Below are 26,130 nucleotides of genomic sequence, written 5' to 3'. Positions count from 1 at the left end.
TGTTCAGTGAATGAGAACACTTTCCATCTAGGATCCTAAAGTTTATTCTAGATATTGTTTTTTGGATTAGCAAAGCAGCAAATTCAAATTTTTTTTTTTCAAAAATAAGGTTAAATAATGACCAGAGGCTACAGATGTGAGAAGTGAGGGTCTAAATCTGGATTTTCAGGATTTTGAGATATTTCATGATCAAAGAAATGGAAGATATTTTACTTCCTGTGAAACATCAGTGTTGATCTCCTTAGCGAGGAGACAACCTTATAAAAGTTTGTGGGGAACGTTAAAATGGGAAACGCCAGAATCAACAATAACAACAACTATCAACAATAACAACAGTATGACACCCCTGTTTACAAATGTAGGTTTAATTCTTATTAGAGAAGTGTACAGACCACCGTACAATCCGTTGCAAAGGCAGTAGTATTTACAAGGCGAGAGGCGACACCAACACTTCCTGTGGAATCTCTTTAACTCTACATGCAACTCAAAGTGTAAGTTCATAAAAATACAATCTTATGAGTCCGATCAAAGCCTCTTTTGCGCTATGTACAAATCATATATTTTTCTTTAAAAATAGCTTTCGGTGTATGCTTTTGAACGTTATTATTACTCTTGTTAATACATAGACTCTGCAGGGTTGGCAGGTAAAATAAACATTTCCTATAAATCTAGTCTGATAAAAGCCGGTTCTCCCCCTGCAAATCATATAAATAATTTACTGTATTACTTAAAGCTGCACAGGTAAAAGGTACAGTAAGAGTTTTACTCATGTAACAGATGACCCACATAAAAGAATGTAGGTTTGGGAGACATTACAGTAGATTTGCAGCATGTAGTTTATGAGAACAACATTGTGACGCCATCAGTGATGGTCATCAGGTCTTTAATTCACACACTCAGGCACCTACACACACCACACAACACAAACACACACACACACACACACACACACACACTCATTAAGGACCCACTACTGAAACCAAGTAACGCAGCCTCCCTTTTTCTTGAAGGACAATTCTCATTTGTTTTTCCAATGCTGTGATATTAAAATACATTCTTTCATGATACAGTAAAAGGCTTTTACACCTCCATGAAGGATTGCACACTTTCCCTTACACAAATAAAACAACATGACCGAAAGACAAACACTTAGATTTAAACTTTAGATGTATTTAATGTGTGTGTGTGTTATTAGAAGCCTGGAAACCAGACCAGTCATCGAGCTCATGTTTATTCGCTCTCGTATTTCAGCCTGGAAATTCCTGGGCTATTAGTGCAATAAAACACAGCGTGACGCACAGTAGCTGTGTGTGTCTTTTCTCACACTTAGATGTGCTTTTTTTTTTTTTTTTTTTTAAAGAAAAAATGTATTATTACTGTACACAGTCAGAAATACATTAAGAGTCCATTTATGTACCCCAAGGTACAATCTAATAACCCCTGAGGGATCATTATTTAACCTAAGTACATATACTGTATGTAGCTTTTAAATAGCACAAAATGTACATACATGGAGTAAATTCCCTATTGTTTGTGTAGTGTGTCACCTGTTTATTATCATTTATTTATTATTTTGGTCCTGCATCTTTTTGGGGCAACCAAATTTGCCCTTCATGCACAAGCTAATGCTACTAATGTCGCTAGTGCACCAATGCTAGCCAACTAGCCGAATTACAGCTCATATAGCCCACATCAGCTGTTTGTGAGCCGTTTGCAGCTGTTAAAGGGAGAATATCTGGTGCTTGCAGTGTAGGAATTTATTTGTTATATGTGTTTTTGTACGGTTCTTGTTCGTCCGTTTACTCATCTGAGCACAGCTGCACCTGTTCTTGAGTTCTCGAGTTCCTTGTGGGGCCCGGGTGGCTAGCATTGTTGCCTCACAGCAAGAATTCACCAGTTTTGTATCCCAGTTTGACTGAAATATTCTCTGGCTGGTGAGTTGGCCATACTCATTAATGTGTCTCGGCGACCTGTCCTGTGTACCCTGTCTTTAGCCTGTGAATTTTATTTAATTAGCTTGATTTTAAATATAAAATGCACTAAAATAAGGGTCAATATTGTTGCTAGAGGTACAACAATGGTCCCGTTACGGTACAACTTGGATACCCCGTGACAAGCCATTGTAACCTTAAAGGTACAACTCTGTACCTTATTTTCTGAGAGTGTACAGCCAGTCAACTCTTGTTTAAAATGTGCTTTATAAAAAAAAAAATGGGTTGGATTGGATAAAAAGCCAAACAACACTAAACTCATGTGTCTAAAAACAACAGTACTGCTGCACGTCCAAGATCCTGGTGTACTCAGAGTAAGCAGAAGAGGTTTTTGGTTATTCCAGAGAGAGAGAGAGAGAGAGTAAGTGAGCGTGAGTGCATAATGCTTTCTATCCACTGAGATAATAGCAATAATAGCAGCAGCCACAGACAGGACTAGAGACTAGGCCATAGCATGGGGGTTCTGTGCCGGTAGGGACACATTTCAGCCAAAACCGCCATCATAGCGTTGAGCCGGAGACACTGGAGTCGGGGAGAAAAGCCGTGATGGCTCGGTAGCCCTGGGCCCGTCTGATCATGTCCCGCATCTCTCCGTTAAGTTCCATCAGCTTGACAGAGATTTCTGTCAGGTCCTGCTTTGAGCCCACCAGAGCAAACGTTCCCGTTTGACCTAGCGTTTGATGTCTGAAGAAGATATTCAGTAACGTCTGGATCTCATCCTCAGAGTGGCTGCCAAAGATGTCGTTAGGCCAAGTTGTTCTTCAAAGACAAAAAAAGAGAAGGGGTTATCCATCTTAAAGATCCAGTGTGAGACAATAAGGAGGCCTAACTGACAGAAACTGTGTAAACTACACATAAATATGCTTGTATTAAGCCTGATTGGGTTTGTTTGCACCACCATGTTGGCAGGAACCTGGTGCTTTTCATGAGTATGGGAACAGATGGAGAACACACCATTCCAGAACCTGCAACGTTCTGACTACTCTTCTCATGCTACTCCAGAGAATGCTTACACATTGCAGTAAAAACATGTAAAATAAACATAACACATTAACACAATATTAAAACGAGTTAGTGTTGGATTCTGTACCTGCTATGATGCGACCTACCAAGGAAAGGTGCTATTCCAAAATGTACCCAAGTGTACCGTGATGGAAACATTGCATAATATGTAGCCTGGTTATCTGTGGATAATGCTCTACTATGTCACAACTTGATTCGAATGATGAAATAAAAAATAGTTATTGGACTCACCTGCACTCGCGAATGTAGCGAATGGCCGTTTTAAACTCTCTGTTCTTCAGACACTCCAGAACGGCTTGTACGGCAGCTTCAGAGGAGCTGAACGTGGGCTCAGAGCAGGAGCTTTGGCGGCAAACGATCTCGTCGCTGGTTACTGCGGCTGCTGCTTCCCTCAGGTTCCTCTTCATCTCATTTAACTCTCTGGACATATTTTTCAGCTAAAAGATGGGAGAACAAGATTTTGACAATTTTAGAATGGCAAATCACAATCATTTTGACCATTCATACATGATTTCGGTTTAATTAATTGAATTAATTTTTACAATCAATATAAAATCTTAAAAATTATAATTCAAAATATGGTTTTCGAGAGAAAGAGAGGCTCACATATGAATTATTAACTTGTTTTTTTACATTCATCTATTTAATATTATTGATGAATATGTAAATATGTATGTTTTAGATGATTAGTAACTGAAAAGAGGAACAAAAGGGAGGATAAATCTTTCTCTCTCAAATCTTAATATAGAATAACTTACAATAATATCAACAATATGCATTTCAAAACAAACACTTTCTAAACTGCCGTTGTTTTAACGACTAAATTATGTGAATTTGTAATAAAATATGTATAATTAAAGGTATGTTGGCTCACTCAAGGACGGCATTCGGTTGCTTTGGGTGGAAAATGTCACAAAGTACTCGACTTGTGTTCATAAAACCTATTAACTTTAGCCTAAATCTACTTTGGCTTTTACCAGTCAGAGTAATTTGAGTTTATCAACCATTTTCGGGTTAGTGCTCGCTTTACTTACCTCAGGGATGGAGCTGATCGCGTGGACCTGTTCAATCAATTTACAGTAGGACTGAAAAAGTAGCAACAGCTGAAAGTGGAGTTTGTAGAGTCTTTGACAGAGCTCCAGTTGCTGGAAATGAAAAAAAAAAAGATTTACATTAAGATTACATGATGAGGTATTTTCCTACTTGTGGAATACAAACACATCTACCTACTCCAGAACTAAATTACAGAAAAAAGGATGGATTTACTTGTAGAAACAAGTTAGCTAAGAACAAGCCGGGATTAAACTTACAGCCAGAGATTCCATGTGCTACAAAGCGAGCAAGAAAAAAAACAGAGAATGAAAAGAAAGGCATGCAGTTCCATTTAAAAAGGAGTAAAAAAAAGCAGAGGTATTTTCATGCACAGGTAAAGAAACATAAGCACTGATGTATGGGCGACTTGGAAATTAAAGTCGGACTTGAAGAGAAAGGATAAATAAGCGGAGCAACCGAGCCTTCAGTCTTCAGTTATGACACAAGTGCATTGTTGACGGCCACATTTAAGTCCCTGTAAAGCAAATGCACGTTTTCTCCTATTCACACATTTATTTATGAGAAAATGGTGTCCGAGAACATGTGGAAACTGTGGAGTAAAGACTGAAAACAGTTTCTCTTTAGTCTCCCGTGAAGGATTTGTTTTAGCCGCGTCTAATAATATAGCTAAATGACGCACCGGAGCCATCGTTAGTATAACTCCAGTGAGCTTTATCAGTGGTTTACCGTTCACGCACAGTAATTGCACCTGCGTCTAAAGATGAGGAAATGAAGTAGAGAAGAACAGAAAGAAGAGCAGTCTGTATGTGTGTTTGGCTCCTCCCATGGACACGCCCCCACCACCTTAAGAGCACAGAATGTTGCTGAATTTTACATGATTTGAAACCTTAGCCACTTTCTTTCATTCAAATCTGGTAACGCATTGTTTCGAGGTAACAAAGTCAGAAGGTATATACAGTATATATTTATATATATACACATATATGTACATATACACACATACGTACATATATATGTATATATACATATATACATATATATATAATATATAGTATATTGTTTATTATCACTTTACAGGGACTTTAAATGCAACTCAAGCTTTCTTGCTCTCATGCCTGGTGGAGCTGACAACGATCATAATGCACACAGGATGTGAGAAAAGAATAATGCCGTTGGAAAACATAACATTTACATGGCTTGAGGAAAAATTAGAGGCAACACTCACAGAGCTACAGTATCACACAGTAATCGCAGTGCAGGAAGTACAGTATGAAAGGTCAGTTTAGATTTAGACATCCTTAGCATTGACTGTGAAATAACAATTTGATATAATGTGTTTGTACACTGGCTGGTTTACCTTTTCCTCGTGCTCCACGGGTTGACATGTTATCACGGCGCCCCCTGTGGCCCGGGGAAAAGTGGCTTTACAGTTGCTCAGCCACTGAGGATATAACACATACATCATTATCATTATTATTAAAACTCAGTGACAACATACAGATTTCAAAGCTCAGTGTTGAGTCGACTTACAGTGACAGCCGCCTCCCTTTTGTGGTTGTAAGTGTCGAGATACTCCTGAAGTTCCAACACACTGAATTTCATTTTTTCCAGGAGACCGTACGACATAATCTGTAAAAAGTTGAGTTTTGCGTGATCAAAAATGTCATATTTAAAGATACGGTTTTAGACAGGTGTCCAAAAGTAAGAATGCATTCATTAAATCACAGTTCTCGTGTTTTTGTGCATTGTCAAGTCGCTTTGGCCTTGTTTCTACATCGAAGGAAGGGCTTTTTGACTTTTTCAGACAGTAGATGGGTGTACCTGGGTCCCAGAGGTTTCTGCCTACCCTGAACGTAAGCATAACGTGTCTTTCGTCTGGCACAATACGCTTCCTTGGCTCACAACTGCATCTATGGTCCTCAACGTTTACCCGTTTCTTTGTGCTTCTTCAAAAGAGCTCCAACAGCTCTCTTTGAAAGGTCTGTTATGGCCTCATACACCTATAATCTACAATTCTATAAAATCCCTGATTTTGTGATTCTAGTCAAGCACACCTCAACTTATTTCCTGGTTCTCAATCTCGCCTTAACAATTCTGGTTTGAGGGGTGGCTGTTAGCTCTCTCTGCATTTAGTAAACCGATTAATGTAAACAATTAGAATTCATATTTTGTGGAAACTGTGAAAACTTTACAGCATTTTTTTTTTTCCACACCTGCCACAAAATGTCGTAGAAACTGGAAATGTGTCATGTTACCTACCGTGTTCGCGTCAATAAATAAGGTTGGGCACTCGGAGCAGGACGTCAGCATCTGAGAAGACCTCAAAAACTTCGACCCTAACCCCCTCAGTCCGTCGCCGAGGTAACTCACGGCGTCGCAGGTCAACGAACAGAATTTGGTCTGGATACTCTGTGAAGGAAAACAACAAAACTCGCTGTGATGCTGTTAAATCCCTTCCGAGTCATTCAAATTGCATACAGCCTGCTACGGACGATGACTTTCCCTCCACTGTCGGCTTTGGTCAGTGAAGTGAACAACATTGGGTTAATGACTTTTCAAAGCTGGAAGCATCTATTAAGAGTCTGCTCTAATCAGACCTCTCTAAAGGTTAATCAACCACCGTTCTAATCCTATTATCCTCGTACCGCAATTAATTAGATTGAAAGTTTAATTACAAAGTTTAATACACAAATTTACTAAAAGAGGACAGCAGTGGACAGCCCTGTTTTCAGTGAGGGTGAATCCAAATCTGGTTAACTGAGTTGATAATGTGTCAATACCTCATATAACCACAAGAAAAACAAAACAAAACGTACAAAAAGTACAATACCTGGAAAAGTGAAGAAAACACATGAAAAGTGTAGACGGCGCAGGATCCATCGGAGTCGGACACCAGCTGGTTGATGTGACTTCGCCAGGCTTCCTCGGCGTCGTCGCACACCGCCGGCTGGAAGGCGGCGAGGATGGCGGAGAAGAAAGGTGACGGCGGCGGTGAAGAACGGCACTCCAGCATGTCGTCTCTCTCCTCTTCGGCGAAACTGAGTGGACACAGAGAAAATCATCCAACGTCAAAAAAGCTGCATTTTCATGCATTCTCATTAGTATGACTTTTTATCTCATAATTATGACTTTTTATCTCACAATTTAAATTTTTGATCTCATTAGTATGACTTTTTAATCTCATAATTATGACTTTTTATCTCATAATTTAATTTTTTTTATCTCATAATTTTGACTTTTTATCTCATAATTTCGACTTCTTATCTCATAATTTAGACTTTTTGAATGGAGAAAAATCATAATTAAATATGTTTCCTAGATTTTTCAGCGCTTTCTGACATTTAGAAAAGTGAGAAAAGTCGTAGAGAGGGTGAACCTGGGTAAGAAGCTGTCGAGGTCCAGCTCTCCTCTGTAGTCGTCACCACAGTGAAACTCGGGCGGCAGCTCGACGATGGACAGAGACACCTCGTCCTCGTGGACGGCGGCGACTTCGTCTTCTTGTGACGGCTCGCGCTGAAAGAAAGAGCAAGCAGCCTTACGTTATAGAAAAACAAAAACGCTGAAGTCATGCAACTGAAGCAACATGCAATATGGATTATTATTATTTTTCATAACTGTTCCCTGTGTTATGTTACACTTCATTATTAAACATAATTTTGTGGGTAAAATGGATACACTAACCTTGCCACGGGACCCTACGGACACTCCTTGTAGTGTTTTCTTTTATTTAATAATATTTGTGTGCAATAAAATGTGCCAATTAATGTGAATAAGAGCAATTTCTGCCAGCATCGTGGTCCTGCACACTTCTTTTTTTTTTTTGGAGCAGGCAATGTGTAAACCTTTTCTTTACCTCCCGCATGCCAAGAGTTTTAGTAGTTGCTTAGCGCCACCAACACAGAAGCAGTAGGTATACACATTGCCTTTAACAGACAGACACAGAAAGGGAAGCGGTATATTGTTTTTTTTTTCTTTTCTTCTATGGCTATAGCCACAAACCACCCAACTAGCACCCCCTGGAAACATTAAAGTAAGGCACAAACTAGCCCAAAGCGTTACTGATTTCCCTGTTTGCAGGTTTTAGCTCATTCACCTTCAACATGCAGCGACAGAAACACGTAGAAAAAACAAATTTTTTTTGGCTCATGCTCTACTCTGAATAGAGGAAAAATGTAGAAAATGCCATAAAAACAGAAAACAACAATAATAATAATAATAAAACTGATCATAGACTGAACCCAAAGCACAGTGTACAGAATAACATCCAAGACAAAGATGCAAACAAGCAGCCGCTATTTGGCGAAATTAGTAAAGAAGTCGAGTAAAGACGTGCGGTAGGAATTGGTGGCTCCCAGAATCTCAGACACTCTGAAGCCCTTATTCACCCGCGGCTTCGAGTCCTCTGGCACTTGGACCTCGAAACTCGGATGTTTGGAGTTCAGAGGTGTTGAATCGGCCGGAGGGGAGGAGGGAGAGTCCACGCTACTGCTCTCTGCTGTCGGAGAGAGGCTGACAATCTGGAGAAGAGACACAGAAAGAAAGAAACCGGAGAAAATTATCGTTATAAAGAACGGAAACACTGACGTTTTTTAAAACACTGTGGCTGTGGATCAGTGGTGGATTGACACCACTTTTTCTTGTCGTTACTGATACTGGGCCAGTCGACTATTTCAACTGTGAAAACACTTTAAAGAATTCCATCATTCTCCCACTGTATAACAAATATTCCTCTCCCATAAAGAAGAAATCAACAGTCCACAACATGACTCAGCTGAAATGCTGTTGCTGATTTGTATTTACATTTTTACAGTCTCTGCATAATGAAACGTGATATATATATATATATTTGTATAAGACTATAAAAGCTCTATAAACGTTTAAGGTCCACTGGGAACGGTTTGAACAGAATGACGATGCAGACAAGACAAAAATGTGTGAAATGATATTGGTTTTCAAGACAATCCTGCTGTTTTCACAGCTTTATTTTTTACAGTGTTGATGCGGAGACTGGAAGAAAAGCTACTGGGCCCTATTGGTCCCGGATCACCTCAGCACGGCACAGCACACAAACGAGTGACGAGTGACTTGTATAGCAGCTGTTTTCAGTGTAACTTTACTTTTTCCCCAAAACAAACCTTCCACTGTGAACTTACGAGCTGTGAGCGGGAGAGTATCTGGCTGACGGTGAGGGAATCTTCCTCTGACGACTCGTCCGAGTCCTCGTTGGCGATCCTGCTGAGGCTGGGCATGCTGCTCGACAGCTGACTCTCCTCCAGGGGCTGCAGGTCACTGTGGTCCAGGCTGTCCATGGAGCGCCGCCGCACGCCCCAGTTAAAGTTGTCCATCGTCTCTCCCTGTAACAGAGGACATGGTCTTTAAGTTTACAATAAAAAAAGAAAAGCAAAGTCTCTTCTCGCAACGCAAACACACAATCACACAAACAAGCGGTGCATGTTCAGGGAGGGTCGAATTTATCTAAGACTCTGAGAACAAAATATCAACGGACAGAAGTAATAAGCGTCCTCACTAGGACACTTATCTTAATCTGATACCAAACCAGTGTGTGGTTTCAACGGCTTAAATCCTACCACTCAAAGTCAAGTTAATCAGAATAAAATAAATAAATTAAGGATAAAGTGGTAGAAAATGGATGGATGGATGGTGCTTTAACACGGTTCCTCCAATTGTAACACTAGATGGCAGTAAAGCCCTATTTGAGATTAAGATTTTCCGAGAGTTTGTATTGGGTTAAAAACAACAAAAGAAAAAAAAAAAGAAAAGTACTGGGTTGTACTGTTATACCACTGGCAAACTATTTAAAATATCACACCCATACATACATTTTTTACACCAGTTAAGGTCCGGTGTACGACAGTTTAGGTCCAGAAATGGAATATACTTCTGTTGTTCACTGCACTCACTCACTAATTAATTAATTAAGCTAATAATTCACATAAAGCTTAATTCAGAGAAACAGAAGCAAACGCAATACCCTTCGTTAAATAACTGTTAAATGGATGCCTTTCAAGGACATGTATTTCAATGGCGTCTGTAGCAGAGACGACGTGACGATGATTTCTCTCGTCTCGTACATGAACGTAGCAGAATCTGTTTGATTTAATCACACGTCATGCACACACACATTGCTCCTCACTGTCAGTGTCACAATTCACTTAATTATCAGTACAAACACACACTTATTTATTTTAAAAAACCCACTGCAAATAAAAATGTTGCATCACTAAACTTACCTGTAGCTCCTAGATAGCAAAGAGAATAAACAGACAAAAAAAAAAGGAAAACCTGTTACACACAGCAGGCAGAGCTGACACAGACAGTCAACAAACAGTGACAGTTGAGGAGGAAGACGAGGATGAATCGTCTTCAAATCCTCCTCCTCCGTCCTGAGACTCACCTCTCCGTCTTCCAGCTCCACGTCCAAGAAGTCAAAGTCCCTGAAGACTCGGAACTGCTGCTCCGACGTGGTGTCGTCCATGTTGTCCGGTTCCCGGGTCCCGTCGTCAGAAGACACCAGGCTGGGCTGATGCTCCATGAGGTCCAGGTCTCCACAACTGGAGAAGATCACCTACGGAGAGAAACCAACCAGTACAAACACTGTTTTTTAAAAACAGTGGCGATGTGCTGAAAACTCACAGCTCTGCTAAAACGAGGCGAATCTTACCGAGGGATTTTTCGTGAGGCCAACTTCTTGTCCACACAGAGACAAAACATGCACCAGCTTCTCTCGTGTTCTTTTCTGTAGAAGGAGAAGAGAACATTGAGATGTTTAAAACCAAATTTTCAATGTGGATCCTTTTCTCCCGCATGTTTTAACAATTTTAGAGAAATCTAGATATCCTTATATATCTAGATAGTGTTATAAGTTATTTGGTTTTTGCTCACTTAGTGCACATTTTTCTCAACAGGGTTCCCACACCTTGACTGACATCAAATCCAATGACGTTCCAGGACCAAATTCAAGGATAGAACATGCTGAAATAGCTCAAGAGCGTCTTTGTCCATGGCGTCCACTTTTATTGATTTGCAGCACGCTCTGCATCTGGACAAGTGTTTGTCCTTGGGATCTTGGGTCAAAATCAGTCTTTGTCATTTTCTTTGGTGAGACAGAGATCTTGGAATTTTCATTTCCATGGCATCATGTCGTCATTCGCTCTCGTCTCTTGCTTAGCTTTACTCGCTCATGGAATCTCACGTCAACGACGGAGAGAGCGAGAGAGCGACGACAGTGTCCACAAGACCGCTAGTGACTCGACCTTTGACATGCGTACATCAAGCAATGCAGGGCGTGAAACAGTAGGTGGCGTCATGACAAACAAGGGAGACTTTTATCTAAATATCAACTTCACTTTTTTCTTGCACAACCCTTGTCTATGTAGGGTAATTTTTTAAAAACTTACGGGTCTTTAAAATTAAAAAAATAAATAAAATAAAATTCACAAACTTTCAAGGATTTCAAGGACCCGTGGGAACCCTGTCTAAGTTTTAAAAAGCAAAGTTATTTAACTCATTGAATTGTTTAATTCAACTTCAATACAAACGTGCAAATTAATACTACACCTTTGTGAATTTACTGCCCTCTAACACAAAAAGACATGAAGACAAACATGCTCACCTGTGAAGACTGAGGCCTCTTCCAGCTGACCGGCACCAGGACGTTGTTGACTGTGGATCCAGACGAGGTAGACGAGGTGCTGCAGGTCACTGTCGTGCTCCTGCTCTTCACGTCATGGCCCGGCGAGCGCTGGAGGATGTCGTAGCGCCGGCCAATCACTGGAGTCTGAGCGCATGGACGCACACAAACACAAACACAAACAGACAGACCGACACGTGAATGGAAGAACTCAGGGAAAGCTTCGTAAGTCCATGTTTGGGGCTTCACGGCAGCTCCTGCTTCTTCCAGGCTTTTGACATTTTCCAAAATAAAGTGACATTTCATCGGTATTTGCAGTTTTTTTTTTATTTTTTTATTCCACTTGGCATTCCAGGTGCATGAAGCAATTGAGGGAAAGCAAAGTGGTCTAAAAATAAATGAGGTTATTTTAAGGAATATCAGTGGTTTTTCCAGAATGTCTCAAGTTTAAACACACAGTCACACACACACACAGTGTTTGGCTCTTCACTAGAACCAACTGAGCCCCCCCCACACACACACACTCACACAAAGGACGTCAGCAAAGAGCTGACATCATTTCCTACCATTCATGAACAACACAAACAGCTCACTGTTCAGTTCCCACACATGCACCGCCCTGTCTGTATCTCTGGCATCACTTTCAAGCTCCACGCTGCTTCTGCTGCTGCTGCTGTGGCTAATTGTGTTTACCATTTGAGCTAATCTCCAGAGGTTCAGTTAAGCAGAAATGTAAGCGTTATAGAAAAAGTGGGGAAAGAAACGTTTCCTCTCACCACACCCTGGAAAATACAGGAAGAAACGAGCCGTCTTCACAGGGACAATGTCTCAGTCGCTCGAGGCCAACGTGAGAGGAAGAGTCTCTAACCTCAGATATGTCAAAGTGGAAATCCAGAGTTTTCCCGGGCAGGGCCTTGGTGGATCGCTCCCAGACGCGGCTCATGTCCTCGTAGGAGAGGTCGCTCTGCGGGGCCGAGGGCTGCACCAAACTGGCCGACCGGGAAACCACCAGCTTCAGGATATTTAGTGCTTCCCTCCAATGGACGGTCTATGTGCACCAATTCAAGAAACAGAAACAAACACACATATTAATAAATAAACATCCTAAATCGAGTGCATTTATTTGAATTCCCCTTTATTGAGACAAATGTGCTCGGTCAGATTCCTGACAGTAGGAAGCTAAAGGAGAAATAGAGTCAGTATGAGAAGCAGCTCGAGGCCTGTGGCAGAAAAGCAGACTGTTTATAGACTGGGTGTGTCTACAACTTTACTGCGCTGACACACGACAGCTTCTCTCTTTTTTTTTTTTCCCCTGTGAACATTTACAAAAGGAACAGGGAACACAAGACTCACTCACACAGTTGGCTAAAGATTTCCACTGATCACATCGAATGTAACCTTTCCTTTTTTTTTTTCCGCTTTCCATGAACACGAGAAAACATTCCCTAAAAGTCACCGCAGCAATAAAATAGTTTCATTTTCACCTGCACAAACTTCTCGATCGTCTTGAGCACTTCTACGTTGAAGGGTTTGGCTTGAATTCCGCTCAGGTCCATGTGACTCAGGAGGCTGTAGATGATTTGTAAAAGTGTCTGCTGCATACTGGGGAGGCCTTTCTCCAACAGCTGTTAAAACAGAGTTAAAATAACACTTATTTTACTTTAATAGCATTCATATTAAAGCTGCAGGGCGCAACTTTTAGTGACGTTGTATGATATTTGTCATTTGTAAGACGTTTGCTTTTTGCAGTCATCTCCTCTTATCAGCTTTTGTCTTGACAAAAAACAAATCACTTCCTGTGAGTTGACAATGGTTTGTACGCACGCACATGTGTTTGTGTTTAAAGGTTACGCACTGCAGCTTGAACGGTCAGAAAACAAACATTCAGTCGATGAAGCGACACAGACCTCTGCCATGTAGGTGACCAGGCTGAGCGCGATATCCGAGAAGGCCTCGTGAAGATAGCGACACACCACGTTGACCCAGGAGAAGCAGTCCCGCGTGTAGGCGTGTGTTTTATACAGAGTCATGACGTGAGCGAGGTTGGACAGCTTGGCGTTCTTCTCCTCGAGGCAAACCTACACGCAAGAGAAAGGAAACTGGGTTTAATGATGAAAATGATATTATTTGCTTTAAGACACAAAGAGGTTACAGAAATGTTTCGAAGGAGACAAACCTGAGCGATCCTCTCAGCAACATCTTGACAGAACGGCGTGGGGCCATCAAAGTTCTGCACGAGGTGTGGAAGCAGGCAGAGAACGTTTAGAGGGAAACCTGAAAGATGAAAAGGACAAATTCATTGTAATATTTGGAAATGAAATCATGGGGCCACATTTAAGAAAGTTAAGTGTGGCACGGACGGATGTGGACGTCTCATCATGTGAATGAAGATATACACCAAAAAAAAAGTGAAGTTAAGTCAATTACAATTTAATTCTTGTTATATTATATGCAACTTTTTCTCGTTATTTTAGGACTTCTTTTTTGTAATATTATGACTTTTTCTAGTAATATTACATATGATTTTATTTTCATAATTGTGTGACTTATTCTCATTATATTATCCACAACTTTATTCTTGTAATATTAGGGCTTTTTCTCGTGTTATTATATACTATTACGAGTGTGTCCTGTAATATTGTATACAAGTTTGTTTTTGTAATATTAGGACTCTATTTTTCGTAGCATTAAGACTTTTTCTCTTACTATTTTGTGCGATTTTATTGTTGTAATCCTAGGGCTCAATTCTCAGAATAATACAACCTATTGTCTTAATATTGTGCACAACATTATTCCAGTTATATTATAGGACTTTATTTTCTTAGTATTATGACTTTTTTCTCAGAATATTATATGCAACTTTATTGTTGTAATATTGGGGCTTTATTCTCTTAATAATAAAACTTTTTCTTATAATATTAGAACTTTATTCTTGTAATATTAGCTCTATTGTAACTTTAATCTTGAAATCTTCAATATTTTTTCTGTATGGCCCTAATACTGATGTATTCCTGTGGCCCTAATACTAATACCTGTACTGTGTAAAACTTTGCATCACTTTTGCTTTACCGCGTCTTTGACATTTAAATTCATGTCATCAACCATCATCGTACCTATGGCTTGTGACGTGTCCACCACGGGCACTCGCGACACGGGTGTGAGTTGGCAGAAGAGCTGAAGTGTGAGGTCGGTGGTTGACAGCGACGTGAAGCCTTTGAGGAGCAGCTGCTGGAGTCCGCTGAAGCTGCTCCATTTCAGCTGACCCTGCAGCTTCTCCAGCTTCTCCCGGTTCTCCTGTTTGTCCAGCGACATGTGGCCCAGCAGCTTCTTCAGCAGCCTCAGCGACATCTGATACTCAAACTCAAAGTCCGACTCCATGAGGGACACGGCCACCCAGAAGATGGTGGCCAGCAGGTTGCTGGGGTGGTTGATGTTGCTCGGGTCGTTGACGTTGTCCTTGGACGAGGACGAGCTGCAGGTTTTAGAGCAACACATCTGCTGCTCGCAGGCTTGGATTCGGTCCAGTGTAGCGCTGCGGGGGGGATCCGACCACCGGTCGGCCTCGCCGAACTTCTTGGGCACAGAGGAGCTTCTCTGGTGTCTGATCCTTTTCTGTCTTCTGAGGTTGATCTGCCCCGTGCTCTTCCTGTTGGACAGCACCTTTAAGCTGGTCAGGAAATCTGGAGACGCGGCTCTGGATTAAAGAGACAGAATATATTAAATGAATTCATTGTTTGGTCTAATCTGACCATGTTTATTGCTTTGATTGTGTTTTTCATCTTCTTGCCTGAAGAACTAAAACTGCTGATCAACACTTTAGAGTGGTTTATTTAATTTCAACGTACTTTGCTGTTCCCGGTCAAAAATTACAGTTGTAGTGAATACAATCATATTATGTTCATCCATCAGATGGAAATTATTCTCATACAGACAAACATTTAGGCGTAAAACTTCAACATACTTCATACTTCCCACCCACATCCCTTTCTCACTTGGTACAGGAACACAGGGTCCCTCATGATACGCGATACATGGTCCACAATACCAATAACATCACGATACAATGATTCAATGATGATCGATACGTTGCAAGACAATAAATGTCAATATCGGTTTAACTGAATTAAACAAATCATCTGTGAAAAGTTAAAAGTGCAGGATCATATTGCACGAGGAAGGAAGGCAAAATATCTGTCATAGATTTTCAAAGTTTAGAGACTGTTATTGATCCACTCCTACATGAACTGCAACCTCATGATAAGTAAACACTGGCTCATGGGTGATTGTTTTTGGGCTCCCCAAACAAATTTGCAGAAGTTTTGCAACCTTTTAGACAAGAGGTTTGTGTATATGTTTTAAACAACATGATTTAAACAAGATTTATGATTGTTTCAGCTTCTTAAATGCAAATTTTCTTTGCATGTGTATAACAAAGAAATCATTATTAGTGAATCATTTTGGTTTGTGGACAAAACAAGACATTTGAGAACATCATCATCTCCAGGTTTGACAAACACTGATCAACAACGTTTTCTGATATTTTATGGACATAACGATTATTCGATTAATCGAGAAAATAATCGACAGATTAATCGATTATGAAAATAATCAGTAGTTGCAGCTCTACTTCCAATCCACTCATCAGCTCTGCCACTGACGCATATCCTCACCGTTGTTTGGAACTGATCACTGACTCCACTACGTCAACTGTTACCCTCGCATTTGTGAAGCCTGCTCTTGGGTCCTAAACTGACTCAGCTTCAGCTTCAGTGACATGAAGTGTCACATTAGACCATGACACTAAAATAAGAAAGGTTGACATAAAAACGATGAGACGCAAACCTCGTCAAGATGGACATCAGATCATTGTTCTTCAGACATTCAGCCAAGTTGTCCACCACAGACTCCAGCGTGAGCAATACCTCCATCACGTAGCCCTGCAAGACAGAAAAAGGACACCATAACACCATTAGACGTCTCTAATCCTCACACATTGGACATCTCGTGTCCACATACTAACCTGCACTTCTTCTCCATGTTCACCGACCACTTCCACCAGCCGTGAGAGCAGGTCTGACACAGCATGGGCGGAGATGGGCTGCCGCAGAGCTCGAAACACCTGGAAGGAGCGGCCGGCGTAGTGACGCGATGAGCTGCACAAGGCCGTCTGCAGGGCCACGTCACTGAGCTGCTGCTCCAGGTGGAAATCTAACGAGGACAGAGGGAGAGAGGGGGAGGGGGTGTTACCGTGGTTACCGTGGTGGAGATGATCATTAATACAGTATTTACTGTCGCGGGAACACACTGAGGTGTTACCTGACTTGGAGTCTTTGAACACAGAGACCACGTGGCGCAGAAAGTTTGTCAGCTGCACGGTGCTTTTTGAAATATGGTTCTTTGGTGAAATGTCTTCATGGCACCACAGTGGCCCGTGAACTCTATAAAAACAACAAAACACACAAACATAAGATCCATACGGAGGTCTGCTATAGAAAATGTGCTTCTGTTTTGCCATTTAAATACTGTTAAACTTAAACTGGCTAAAGCTATTTTAAAGGGATGCACAATATTGGACGATATATCGGGATATTTGGGCTGATAACGACATGGATACATACATATAGACTGTGGACTGTTTTCTTTTTGTGTGATATCAGTGACATACCATGGAGTGATATAACATGCAACGAGTACTTGCAGCGGAAAACCTGTTTTCAAACTTTACCCGGCAACAAGAAACACTATTTTCTGATTGGTTAAAAGGTTGCTAATTCAAGACAGCTGTATGAATGGACTACGCAAAGCAATCTGCCGCTGCATCATCCATTCATAAGTTACATAGGTGCGATGAGTTTGATCACTTCTCAGCGTGAGAAATGTCATGTGTGGCGTGTGAACTTACTGAAATTAGAGCTGAAACGAGTAATCGATTATTAATTGACTACTAAATGAATCGACAACTGTTTTGATAATCGATTAATCGCTTCGAAGCTTTTTTCATGATTAAAACAAGACTTCTGATTGTTTAAGCTTTTTGAATATGAGTATTTTCTTCCTTTCTTTGCTCTGGATAACAAAGAAATCATTAAAAGTTAATCATTTTTGATTTGTGGACAAAACAAGACATTGGAGAACATCATCATGTCCAGGTTTGACGAACACCGATCAATATTTTTTAAGGTTTTCCGACATTTTATGCACCAATCGATTAATCGATTTATGAAAAATGATCGTTAGTTGCAGCTCTAATTGAAATAATATCAAAAAATGTAATTGGATATATGTAACAATGTAATATCGGCCGATACTGATGTCGTGCAATTAATATTGTTTATCCCTACTATTTTAAAACTGTAGCGTGTTCACTTTTAAACGTAAACAAAATTAAATTCCATTACTTTTAGGAGTGGCTTGATAACAATATTTCGAGTCCAATGCTGACACCGATATCAGAGAGAGGCAAAATAATAACATCAATAATCAATCAAATCAATAATAACATTAAACATTTTTTTAATATTTATGCCCTCAAAACGGGAAATCTTTAATTCCCAATGAGTAAAATTAATTCTCATGATTTTAATATCAATTCAAATCTGCTCACTCTTGCACTATTCACACAGCACCACTAGGTGGTGATCTCCATCATAAATACAGTAAATCTGTGCATTAGAAGCTAATTTCTCACTCTAATTTTTCACAACACTGGACATTGATCCTGACATTTGTGTACCTTGTGGATAAAAACTCAATGAGCTTGTTGGTCTTGTCGTCCATTTTACTGGAAGCCACCAGCTCCTCCACCTCCTGTGACATGTCGGGCAGGTTGTTGCTGCTGCCACCGAGGCTCAGGCTGGACGACGTCGAGGAGGAACTCAGGCCAGAGTCCGGGACGGGAGACGCCTGACTCTCCCGCAGGAAGTCGAAGCCTCCTGGACACAACAGAGGAACAGCACGTTTCGAGTTTGTGTCGCTGACTGCAGCTGGAGATGCAGCAGGAGTTAGAGCAGAGAGAGCAGCATGACCTGTTTTAACAGGACTGGAATTCAAATACATCTATAGTGGACAGTGTTTATTTAGTGTGGTGGAACTGTCGAGGGAAAAACGCGTTCAAGTGTTTTCTTTGGCTCTCCACATTCCATTGTTATCACTATCTTGAAAGAAATCATATATTTAGCTCACACTTTGTAATTCCAACGGTCAAACGAACAAACATTGCAGAATGTCTAGACACTTGCAAAAAAAAACAATCGTAGAGGGGAGGAGGGGACCATGTCCAAGCTTGAGCAGATGGCCCCAAATTGGGCTAAAGGACAAAAATAGCAGAAAGGAATGCTTTAATCAAGACCCTTGATGTCATCGGTTCTCTGTTGTGCTTTTAGTACAGTATCCAAATATGTTCTGCCTTGATAAGAAACTTATCTATTCTCTAATAGGAATGTTACCCCTCCCCTCCTGATGTTTATGTTAGACAGAAGGAAGAGCAACGAGGGGCAACTGCTCCGATGACCAAACCTGCTTCTAGTGTAATTATATACAAAATGTACAAGAGAGCAAATTAAAAAAAGTAAAGTAGAAGGTTTTTTACCAGAGGGTAAAACCTCAGGCTGAAGGCTTGGTTTGTAGGTGAGGGTCTTGGTGCCGTTGATCCCCCGTGTCTGCAGTAAGACGGAGGCGATGTCCTGGAAGTTGTTGTTGCAGGACAACGTGATGAGCAGGTGGAGGAGGAGACGTTTGCTGTGCTCGAACACCTCGGGACGGTAGTGGTCCATTCCTGAAGAGACAGAAACAGATGTTTGTTTTCAGGTTTTTTTCTTCTGTGCTGTGTTTCAGAGAATTGATCTCAAAGTCTAAGCTGGTTGAAACTGAACTTCTACATGAAGCGAAAACTTCAAAACAAGAAATTATGGGATGCCTGTCTGATTCGGTCAATATTCTCTAGGGCTCAGATAGAAAAATGTGGCATGAGACACTTTTTACTGCAAATCCAGTCAAAAAAACGAAAGTTCCTTTTAAGATGAAGGACGAAGCAAACAAACAATGATACCTATTTCTGTTCATGATGAACAAACAAGAATAGTAAAAAAAGATAAAATAGTAAAATAGCAATAGTAAAATAGTGACTCCATGTTTATTGATAATCTCAGGGAGAGCCTGTTGTGCTTGAAACATCAACTGGCATTTGAAATATAAACATTTAAATGGGAAGGTGAAGGGAATCTTCTACTTTCTTTTGACTTATATAATCATGAAGTCATTTGGTTTTCATTGTAGCTGCACTGGGATAATATATTGTAAGTGTGAACTTACCCAAAAACAGCGCATGTAACAGTAAAGGCAGGTGCATGACCCAGTCCTCTCGCACACTGTGATCCACCACCATCTCTGTCATGAAGATGACCGCGACGTTACACCTAACAAACAAATCAAAAACATGGCATCACGTTTGATATTTGTCTCAAGATTTTCATTTGACATAGCAAAGAGAGTCAGAGTGAGCAGATAAGCAGTGGTCTCACCTGTGTAATGGTCCTTTGGGAGTGATGGTCTCTGGCAGAAAGTCCACAAGTGGAGCCCAGCATCCTCCATTCAGAGGTATGGGCAGTGGGTGGGGCTTATTGGTCTCACTGACAACCATCAGCCAATCAGCGTAGGGAGGCAGAGGTTCACCTGTAAGACCACAGAAATACATTTGTTTATAAAATCACCTTCATTTATGCATCAATCTTCCACTATGAATCCACAAAGATTGCTTTAGCGTCCAGTCATCAAAAGGAGAAGCTTTAACTGACGGTGGAAAAGTTTTAAACGGAAAAACAAAGATAAGCTAGCAGGCATAGCAGTTCACATAACTAGACTTACATTTTGAAAGATTACGTCCAAAATGACCTTGTTTCCACTCTGGACTGGTGCTTATATCGCTTTAAATGTGTTTGTTTTCTTCTTAACTTTTTGTTTGTCTAATTTATCGATTTATCTTCTATCTTTGACACCGTTTTGCACGTTAGCTCCGCTCTTTTTTCGCTGCTAAGTTGCATCACAAGCGTGCGCACAACCTTTCAAAATAAACTTCCGGTTAAACAGGAAATTACAAAAATAACATTAAAATCCACAAGATGGATGACAATCGCTAACTTTACACATTAACAGCTTCGAAAAAGCCAGAAGGTGAGTGAGTGATTGAGTCTTGTACTTCTATTGCCTTTAAAACAATTATAAACTGACGCAAACACATTGATGGGTTCTGTATTCACAAAACATGTCAAATTTACAAAAGGAGAGAAAAAAAAGTGGTGTGTTACAGTGTGGTCAGACTTATTCTTAGGTCACTGCTCCAGTGCCAGTTCTCACAGACTCCACAGGCGTTGCTCATACATTATCAATGACATCAGGCCCAGTCACCATTTTTATACCCTCCACCCTGGTCTGTATATAACACACTCACCAGACTATGACCAGCACAGATTATCACAGGAGCTTCTGGAGGAGGAGGAGGGGAAAAAAGAAAAAAGAAAAAAAAAATACTCACTCTTATCATCGTCGTAAGAGCCTCCTGAGCTGTTACTGTAGCGTGACTCCAGGCGGTTGTGAGCTCGCATTATGTGGCTGAGCCTTTAAAAGAAAACAGAAAAAACAACCTATCAACTAGGGATGTGATATTATGGTCACAACATCAAAGTAATAGCAATAAAAAAAGGTGTGTGAAACACACAACTTTAAAGTGTGGTCATTATCATTTATGATTCCAAACTTTCTCATTTAAAACGTATTATATTAATGGTATTACATAGTAATTCTCATTACTGAGCTGTTACCAGGACATTACTTCAGTTTAGTTTAGTTAATTATGCTCCTGCCTATGTGACTAGTGTTAGTGTACACTGAAAAAAGACAATAATAATTACAATAAAAGTTCATATTCATTTAGATGTTACCAAGTTTTTTGACAGCAACATCATGTATATCCTTTTCCTGTTTTATTTTGCCAACTCGGCGTCACTTCCTGCGTTTTTCCGTCACATTGATTACAGTGTCTTCTCTTTTGTTTTTTCATATAATTGTGTATATTTGTCACTATTGGATCACAACTACTCATTGTCATTCTGCCACTTTAGTTCTCCATGATCCCAAACTAGATCTTTTGTTATCGCTTTGAATCGAAGGCAGATATTTAATTTAATTTCCCTATGCTTTTAGCTGTGATATTGTCATGTAATCACCTTGTTTCCAAGCTGGTGGAAATTACATTAAACAGTGCTATACGACGTATTACCCCCCACTTTGACGGGAGTAATTCAACTATTGCCGTGTTGTTACTGCACTGTCGTGTAAAGTGTGAGCAAATATTAAAGATTTACCTCTCCTCATTCTCCTTCACAGTCTTGGAGTCGTCTGTATCGGGAAAACTGTCCTGGGAGACGACAGCGGTGTTGCTGCTCAACGTGGTGCCTACGAATGAACCCGAGAAGAGTTTATGTTTAAAAAGGTGTGAAAGAAAAGTCTAATGAGCATGAAGTGTAACACCAAAAGCACCAGCTTTACATTCACCACTGGGATCTTTCCAGACTTAAAACAACGTATTATGATCTACATATTTCTGAAGTTCCTCTCAGTGGAGCAGTTTGAATTCCCAGGTTGACCAATTTTTTAACCAGTGTTCTTTCTGCTCACAGTGAGTGCACAGCTGTGTCGCTCACAGTTGTACCTGAGGCTGCTGCTGCTGCTGCTGCTGCTGCCGTGGAGGCTTTGCCCGTGGCAGTGAAGCGATAGAAAGGAGGGCTATCACAGTGCTGCACCACAGGGTTGACCGGATCCGTCTGTTGCAGCTCAAAGATCAGCTCCTCCATGGTTTGCATGGTGTTGTTGCGACACAGATAGATCACCACCTTCTTGATCTGGACACGAGACAGAGACACAACATGAGCATCTGGTCCCAAAACTGTTGGGAAGCCGCGGTCTTAATGATATACTGCGCCACGTCTTACATATGGAAGGAGAGCGGTGTCACTGCTGACGCCGCATAGGCTGATGAGAAACTGTAGGGTGGTTCTGAGATTGTTGCTCCACTTCTCATTAGTGACCAAAGCGTTCCAGGCGTTTTCCATCTCTGGTCCAGGCAGCTCGTCCCCATACTGAAAAACATACATGTCATGTGACCTCATTTCCCCTTGAAATAGTCATAATTTATATGCAAGCCTTGTTTACACCGTTACTGTAAAGCTCATGCTGCACTGTATATTTTAGTGACTTAATGAGGTCTATACTGCATGTTTCTATGTCTATTCTATTTTATAATCGTCTTAATAGTCACTTCATAGAATGCATTTGTTATTATTTATTACCTTTACGTCGACTGTCTCTGCTCTGAAGGACAATATTGGTCTTATCTTATCAATAAACAGATCAAACACGACTGTTTTTAACCCTTATTACAACATCAATTTGCACTCCAGTGCCACTAAAAACTTTAAGTAAACAAGATTTTGGCTATTATCAGTCTTTAGAAATCACGGGGAAGCAAATAATAGGGACTTTTACATCTGATAAAATACAACTGTTTTATGATAACATAGAATACAAAAAAAAATACAAACAAATGCTTGACTAAACACCACCAATGGTCAGTCTCTGTAATCTACATTAAATGTGTACCCTGCAGCACAATTATATACAGTATTTCCAATGTAAGCTGCTTTACACTACAGTTTTTGCCATTCACCCATTCACACGCATTCAATCACACATTTATCCACATTCAGCCCATCTATACTATATGGACACAAGTATTTGGCCACACCTGTTAAGCATTGAATTCAGGTCTTTGGGCTCGAGATCTCTTATCTCCAATAGAGGAGAACAATCCTAATGCTTCAGCAAACCAAGACATTCTGGACAATGCTCTTCTTCCAACTTTGTGGCAACGGTTTGAGGAAGGACGACTGTGTCCCAGTGCACAGAAGAAGAAAGGACTATAAAGACATGGTTTGACTTTGAGTTTGGTGTGGAAGAACCTGAGAACCTCAACCCCATCAAGCACCTTTGGGATGAACAGGAACAGAGATTGTGAGCCTTAGACCTTCTCGTCCAACATCAGTGCCTCACCTCATCATTGCTCTACAGAATGAATGAACGGACACAAATTCACCGTAGAACTTCACTTCAAAATCTTGAAGGAAAGACTTCCAAGAAGAGTGGGAGAACCAACTCTATATTAAAGTCCTGTATATGTATTTAAATATGTCATTACAGTCCCTGTTGGTGTCCCAATAGATGCCTATTCATTCAGACATTGCATAGCTGGGAATCAAACCCACAACCAAACCCAGTTGAAAGACGACTTGCTCTACCACTGAAACCCCCATCGCCCTAACATCACTGAGCGTGCCAGCTTTTTCCCTGAATATATACATCCCATAAACCCCAACATGTCTTTTACCTTCGCAGTCATGAACATGAGGTTGTTGAGAACCATAGACGTAGCTTGCACTGAGCCCCAGCCGCTGCCTCTCAGCTGGTGCGATGAAGCCGCCGGGGCGGTCGCATGGCGAGTGGACGCGTCGTAATCTGAGGTGCACGGTGCGAAGGCGGGCAGCAGCAGGCCGCTGTCCACCAGCTCAATGTTACTGAGCCACGGCAGGAGGTAGGTTAACATGATCTGCCTCCCGTTGGGATGAGTGGTGGGGAACCTCTGGCTAACCTCTGCAACGAGTGGAGGGGGAAGACAATATTAGCATCAGAATAACATCAGCAGGCGCTGCGGTGTTTACATTCCGGCCAACAAATCAAACACATGCTGCATACTCCTTTTCACCATAATCGCCAGTTTAATCCTGATCCATATGATTTCCACTTAAAGTGGACGGGGGAGCCCCGCTCTCCAAAACTGAGCTCTCAATGTTTCTGTGGTCAGTGGGCGTGTCCATATGTACTGTAAGTGTCTACCAGAGGAAGGCTTCTTTGGTACAGGAAGAGGCAGCATTTAGTGGGCAACCACGAGAAGATGACAAGCCTGGGAGAGTATGACAGCAGGCTTAAATACCGAGCCTGTAACCACACACACACACACACACACACGGAAGAAAGAGTGACCTGAGAACAGAGGCAGCGTGAGTTCGGGGTACATCCGAGCCAGCTGGCTGGACAACTGAGGCAGTGAGACGCTGTACAGAGGCGGCAGCGGACCGTGAGTGCCGTACAGGACGCTGCTCGGCTTCTGCTCGGCAACCTTCTTTGAGTAAACCAACAGTTTTGCCTCAAGGATCTGCTCAAAGAAAGAAAGAGGAACGTGTTATACTGACTGTAAATGATGTAAAACACACACACACAGTGATAGTTTCTCTCACCTGCATTAACTGCATGGAAATCTCATAGATTTCCCTGTTGGTGTCTGAAGCTTTGAAGAGAACCAGGTTCAGCAGTGGGACGATATCACTTTGGCAGTTTCTGCTAAAGGAGAAAAGGAGAAGAAAAATAATAAAGTCATGTTGCTTTTTTTTTTTTTAAGAAATCAAGAGGAAAGAAAATTGTGTTCATGAGCAAGGCACCTGGCCCCCCATAGCTCCCAAAGCCACTGATAAGCCAGTGATACAACTCTGAGGCAGGACTTTTTAATGTACAGTCAACATGAATGGGACAGCTTACCACCGCCGCCGAAATCTGCTTGCCTTTCTGTTTATTTCGGATCAATAAAAGTGCAATAAAATAACCTTGTCAGTGGCTGCCATTGTTGTTGATGCCTGCAACTCGGCACTGCCCTCTACAGGAAGCATTGCATAAACGTCCATACCAACGCAAAAGACGCACATAGGTATGACGGAGATGACGTTTGAGAACAGAAGAAATTGGGAGCGTCACTGGGTTTTCAGGTCCTGTTTTTTTAACACTATTTTATCTCCCTGTCTGAGTAAACCAATATCACATGACATTTTCTGTCAGAGATAAATCAGAAAATGAAGTCGTAATCATATTTTTGTTGTGGGGCAAACAAGCAAGACGGAGCAGACACAAGCGAGATGGTACAGTAAGATGATGTACTGTAGCAGTAGTTTCCAAAAGAGAAATTCAAATAAAAACAGGAGACAGTTGGAGTGTGTGTGTACTGTAAGTGAGAGATTTTGTACCTGCTGCCGCAGACAGCAGCGATGGCTTTGAAGCAGCCTGAGGCGAGCTGGTAGGAGCCTGTGTAGCAGCGATCCACAGCCCAGTTGAACAGATTGACCTGGTCGGCGTTGAGCTCCAGGAGCAGGATCACGACTTCACAGCCAAGCTGGTGGACCTGAGCCAGGAGCAGACCAACACTCAACACTCTGCAAATGCTTAAAATTCTTTAAACCAGTGGTTTCCCCAATACTTTCTATATGGGGGCCCAATTTTAAAGATGGCAAACTATCATGGCCCCAAATCACAAGATCA

General features: G+C 41.2%; 1 protein-coding gene across 7 annotated transcripts in view; it reads right to left on the bottom strand.

Moving 5' to 3' along the window:
• Positions 1-349: 349 nt before the first annotated feature.
• The window catches only part of frya (furry homolog a (Drosophila)), a 67,795-nt gene continuing 42,014 nt past the window's right edge, over positions 350-26,130 (bottom strand). For 3 of the 7 annotated variants that reach the window (XM_058633422.1, XM_058633425.1, XM_058633427.1), the window contains exons 29-61: positions 25,839-25,993; positions 25,062-25,164; positions 24,808-24,979; positions 24,155-24,417; positions 22,704-22,850; positions 22,424-22,613; positions 22,077-22,167; positions 21,248-21,330; positions 20,238-20,388; positions 20,029-20,132; positions 19,307-19,492; positions 18,452-18,650; positions 17,035-17,156; positions 16,739-16,926; positions 16,561-16,655; positions 14,832-15,412; positions 13,895-13,992; positions 13,626-13,796; positions 13,203-13,343; positions 12,587-12,766; positions 11,701-11,865; positions 10,750-10,824; positions 10,483-10,653; positions 9,221-9,421; positions 8,453-8,584; positions 7,444-7,580; positions 6,898-7,105; positions 6,327-6,476; positions 5,598-5,696; positions 5,425-5,508; positions 4,049-4,159; positions 3,246-3,451; positions 350-2,750 (exon numbers count right to left, since the gene is read on the bottom strand). In XM_058633422.1, coding sequence (XP_058489405.1) covers positions 2,492-2,750; positions 3,246-3,451; positions 4,049-4,159; positions 5,425-5,508; positions 5,598-5,696; positions 6,327-6,476; positions 6,898-7,105; positions 7,444-7,580; positions 8,453-8,584; positions 9,221-9,421; positions 10,483-10,653; positions 10,750-10,824; positions 11,701-11,865; positions 12,587-12,766; positions 13,203-13,343; positions 13,626-13,796; positions 13,895-13,992; positions 14,832-15,412; positions 16,561-16,655; positions 16,739-16,926; positions 17,035-17,156; positions 18,452-18,650; positions 19,307-19,492; positions 20,029-20,132; positions 20,238-20,388; positions 21,248-21,330; positions 22,077-22,167; positions 22,424-22,613; positions 22,704-22,850; positions 24,155-24,417; positions 24,808-24,979; positions 25,062-25,164; positions 25,839-25,993 — 5,418 coding nt within the window. In that variant the 3' untranslated portion in view covers positions 350-2,491. Of the gene's footprint in view, positions 2,751-3,245; positions 3,452-4,048; positions 4,160-4,187; positions 4,343-5,424; positions 5,509-5,597; positions 5,697-6,326; positions 6,477-6,897; positions 7,106-7,443; positions 7,581-7,874; positions 8,585-9,220; positions 9,422-10,482; positions 10,654-10,749; positions 10,825-11,700; positions 11,866-12,586; positions 12,767-13,202; positions 13,344-13,625; positions 13,797-13,894; positions 13,993-14,831; positions 15,413-16,560; positions 16,656-16,738; positions 16,927-17,034; positions 17,157-18,451; positions 18,651-19,306; positions 19,493-20,028; positions 20,133-20,237; positions 20,389-21,247; positions 21,331-22,076; positions 22,168-22,423; positions 22,614-22,703; positions 22,851-24,154; positions 24,418-24,807; positions 24,980-25,061; positions 25,165-25,838; positions 25,994-26,130 lie in introns of those variants that run through there. The other 4 variants (XM_058633424.1, XM_058633426.1, XM_058633428.1 and 1 more) reach the window with 3 other exon arrangements.

Source organism: Solea solea, chromosome 7 (genome assembly GCF_958295425.1).
Source record: "Solea solea chromosome 7, fSolSol10.1, whole genome shotgun sequence".
Classification (NCBI taxonomy): Eukaryota; Metazoa; Chordata; class Actinopteri; order Pleuronectiformes; family Soleidae; genus Solea; species Solea solea.
The sequence above is the reverse complement of the archived record's forward strand: the minus strand, read 5'-3'. Positions and strand labels throughout refer to the sequence as shown.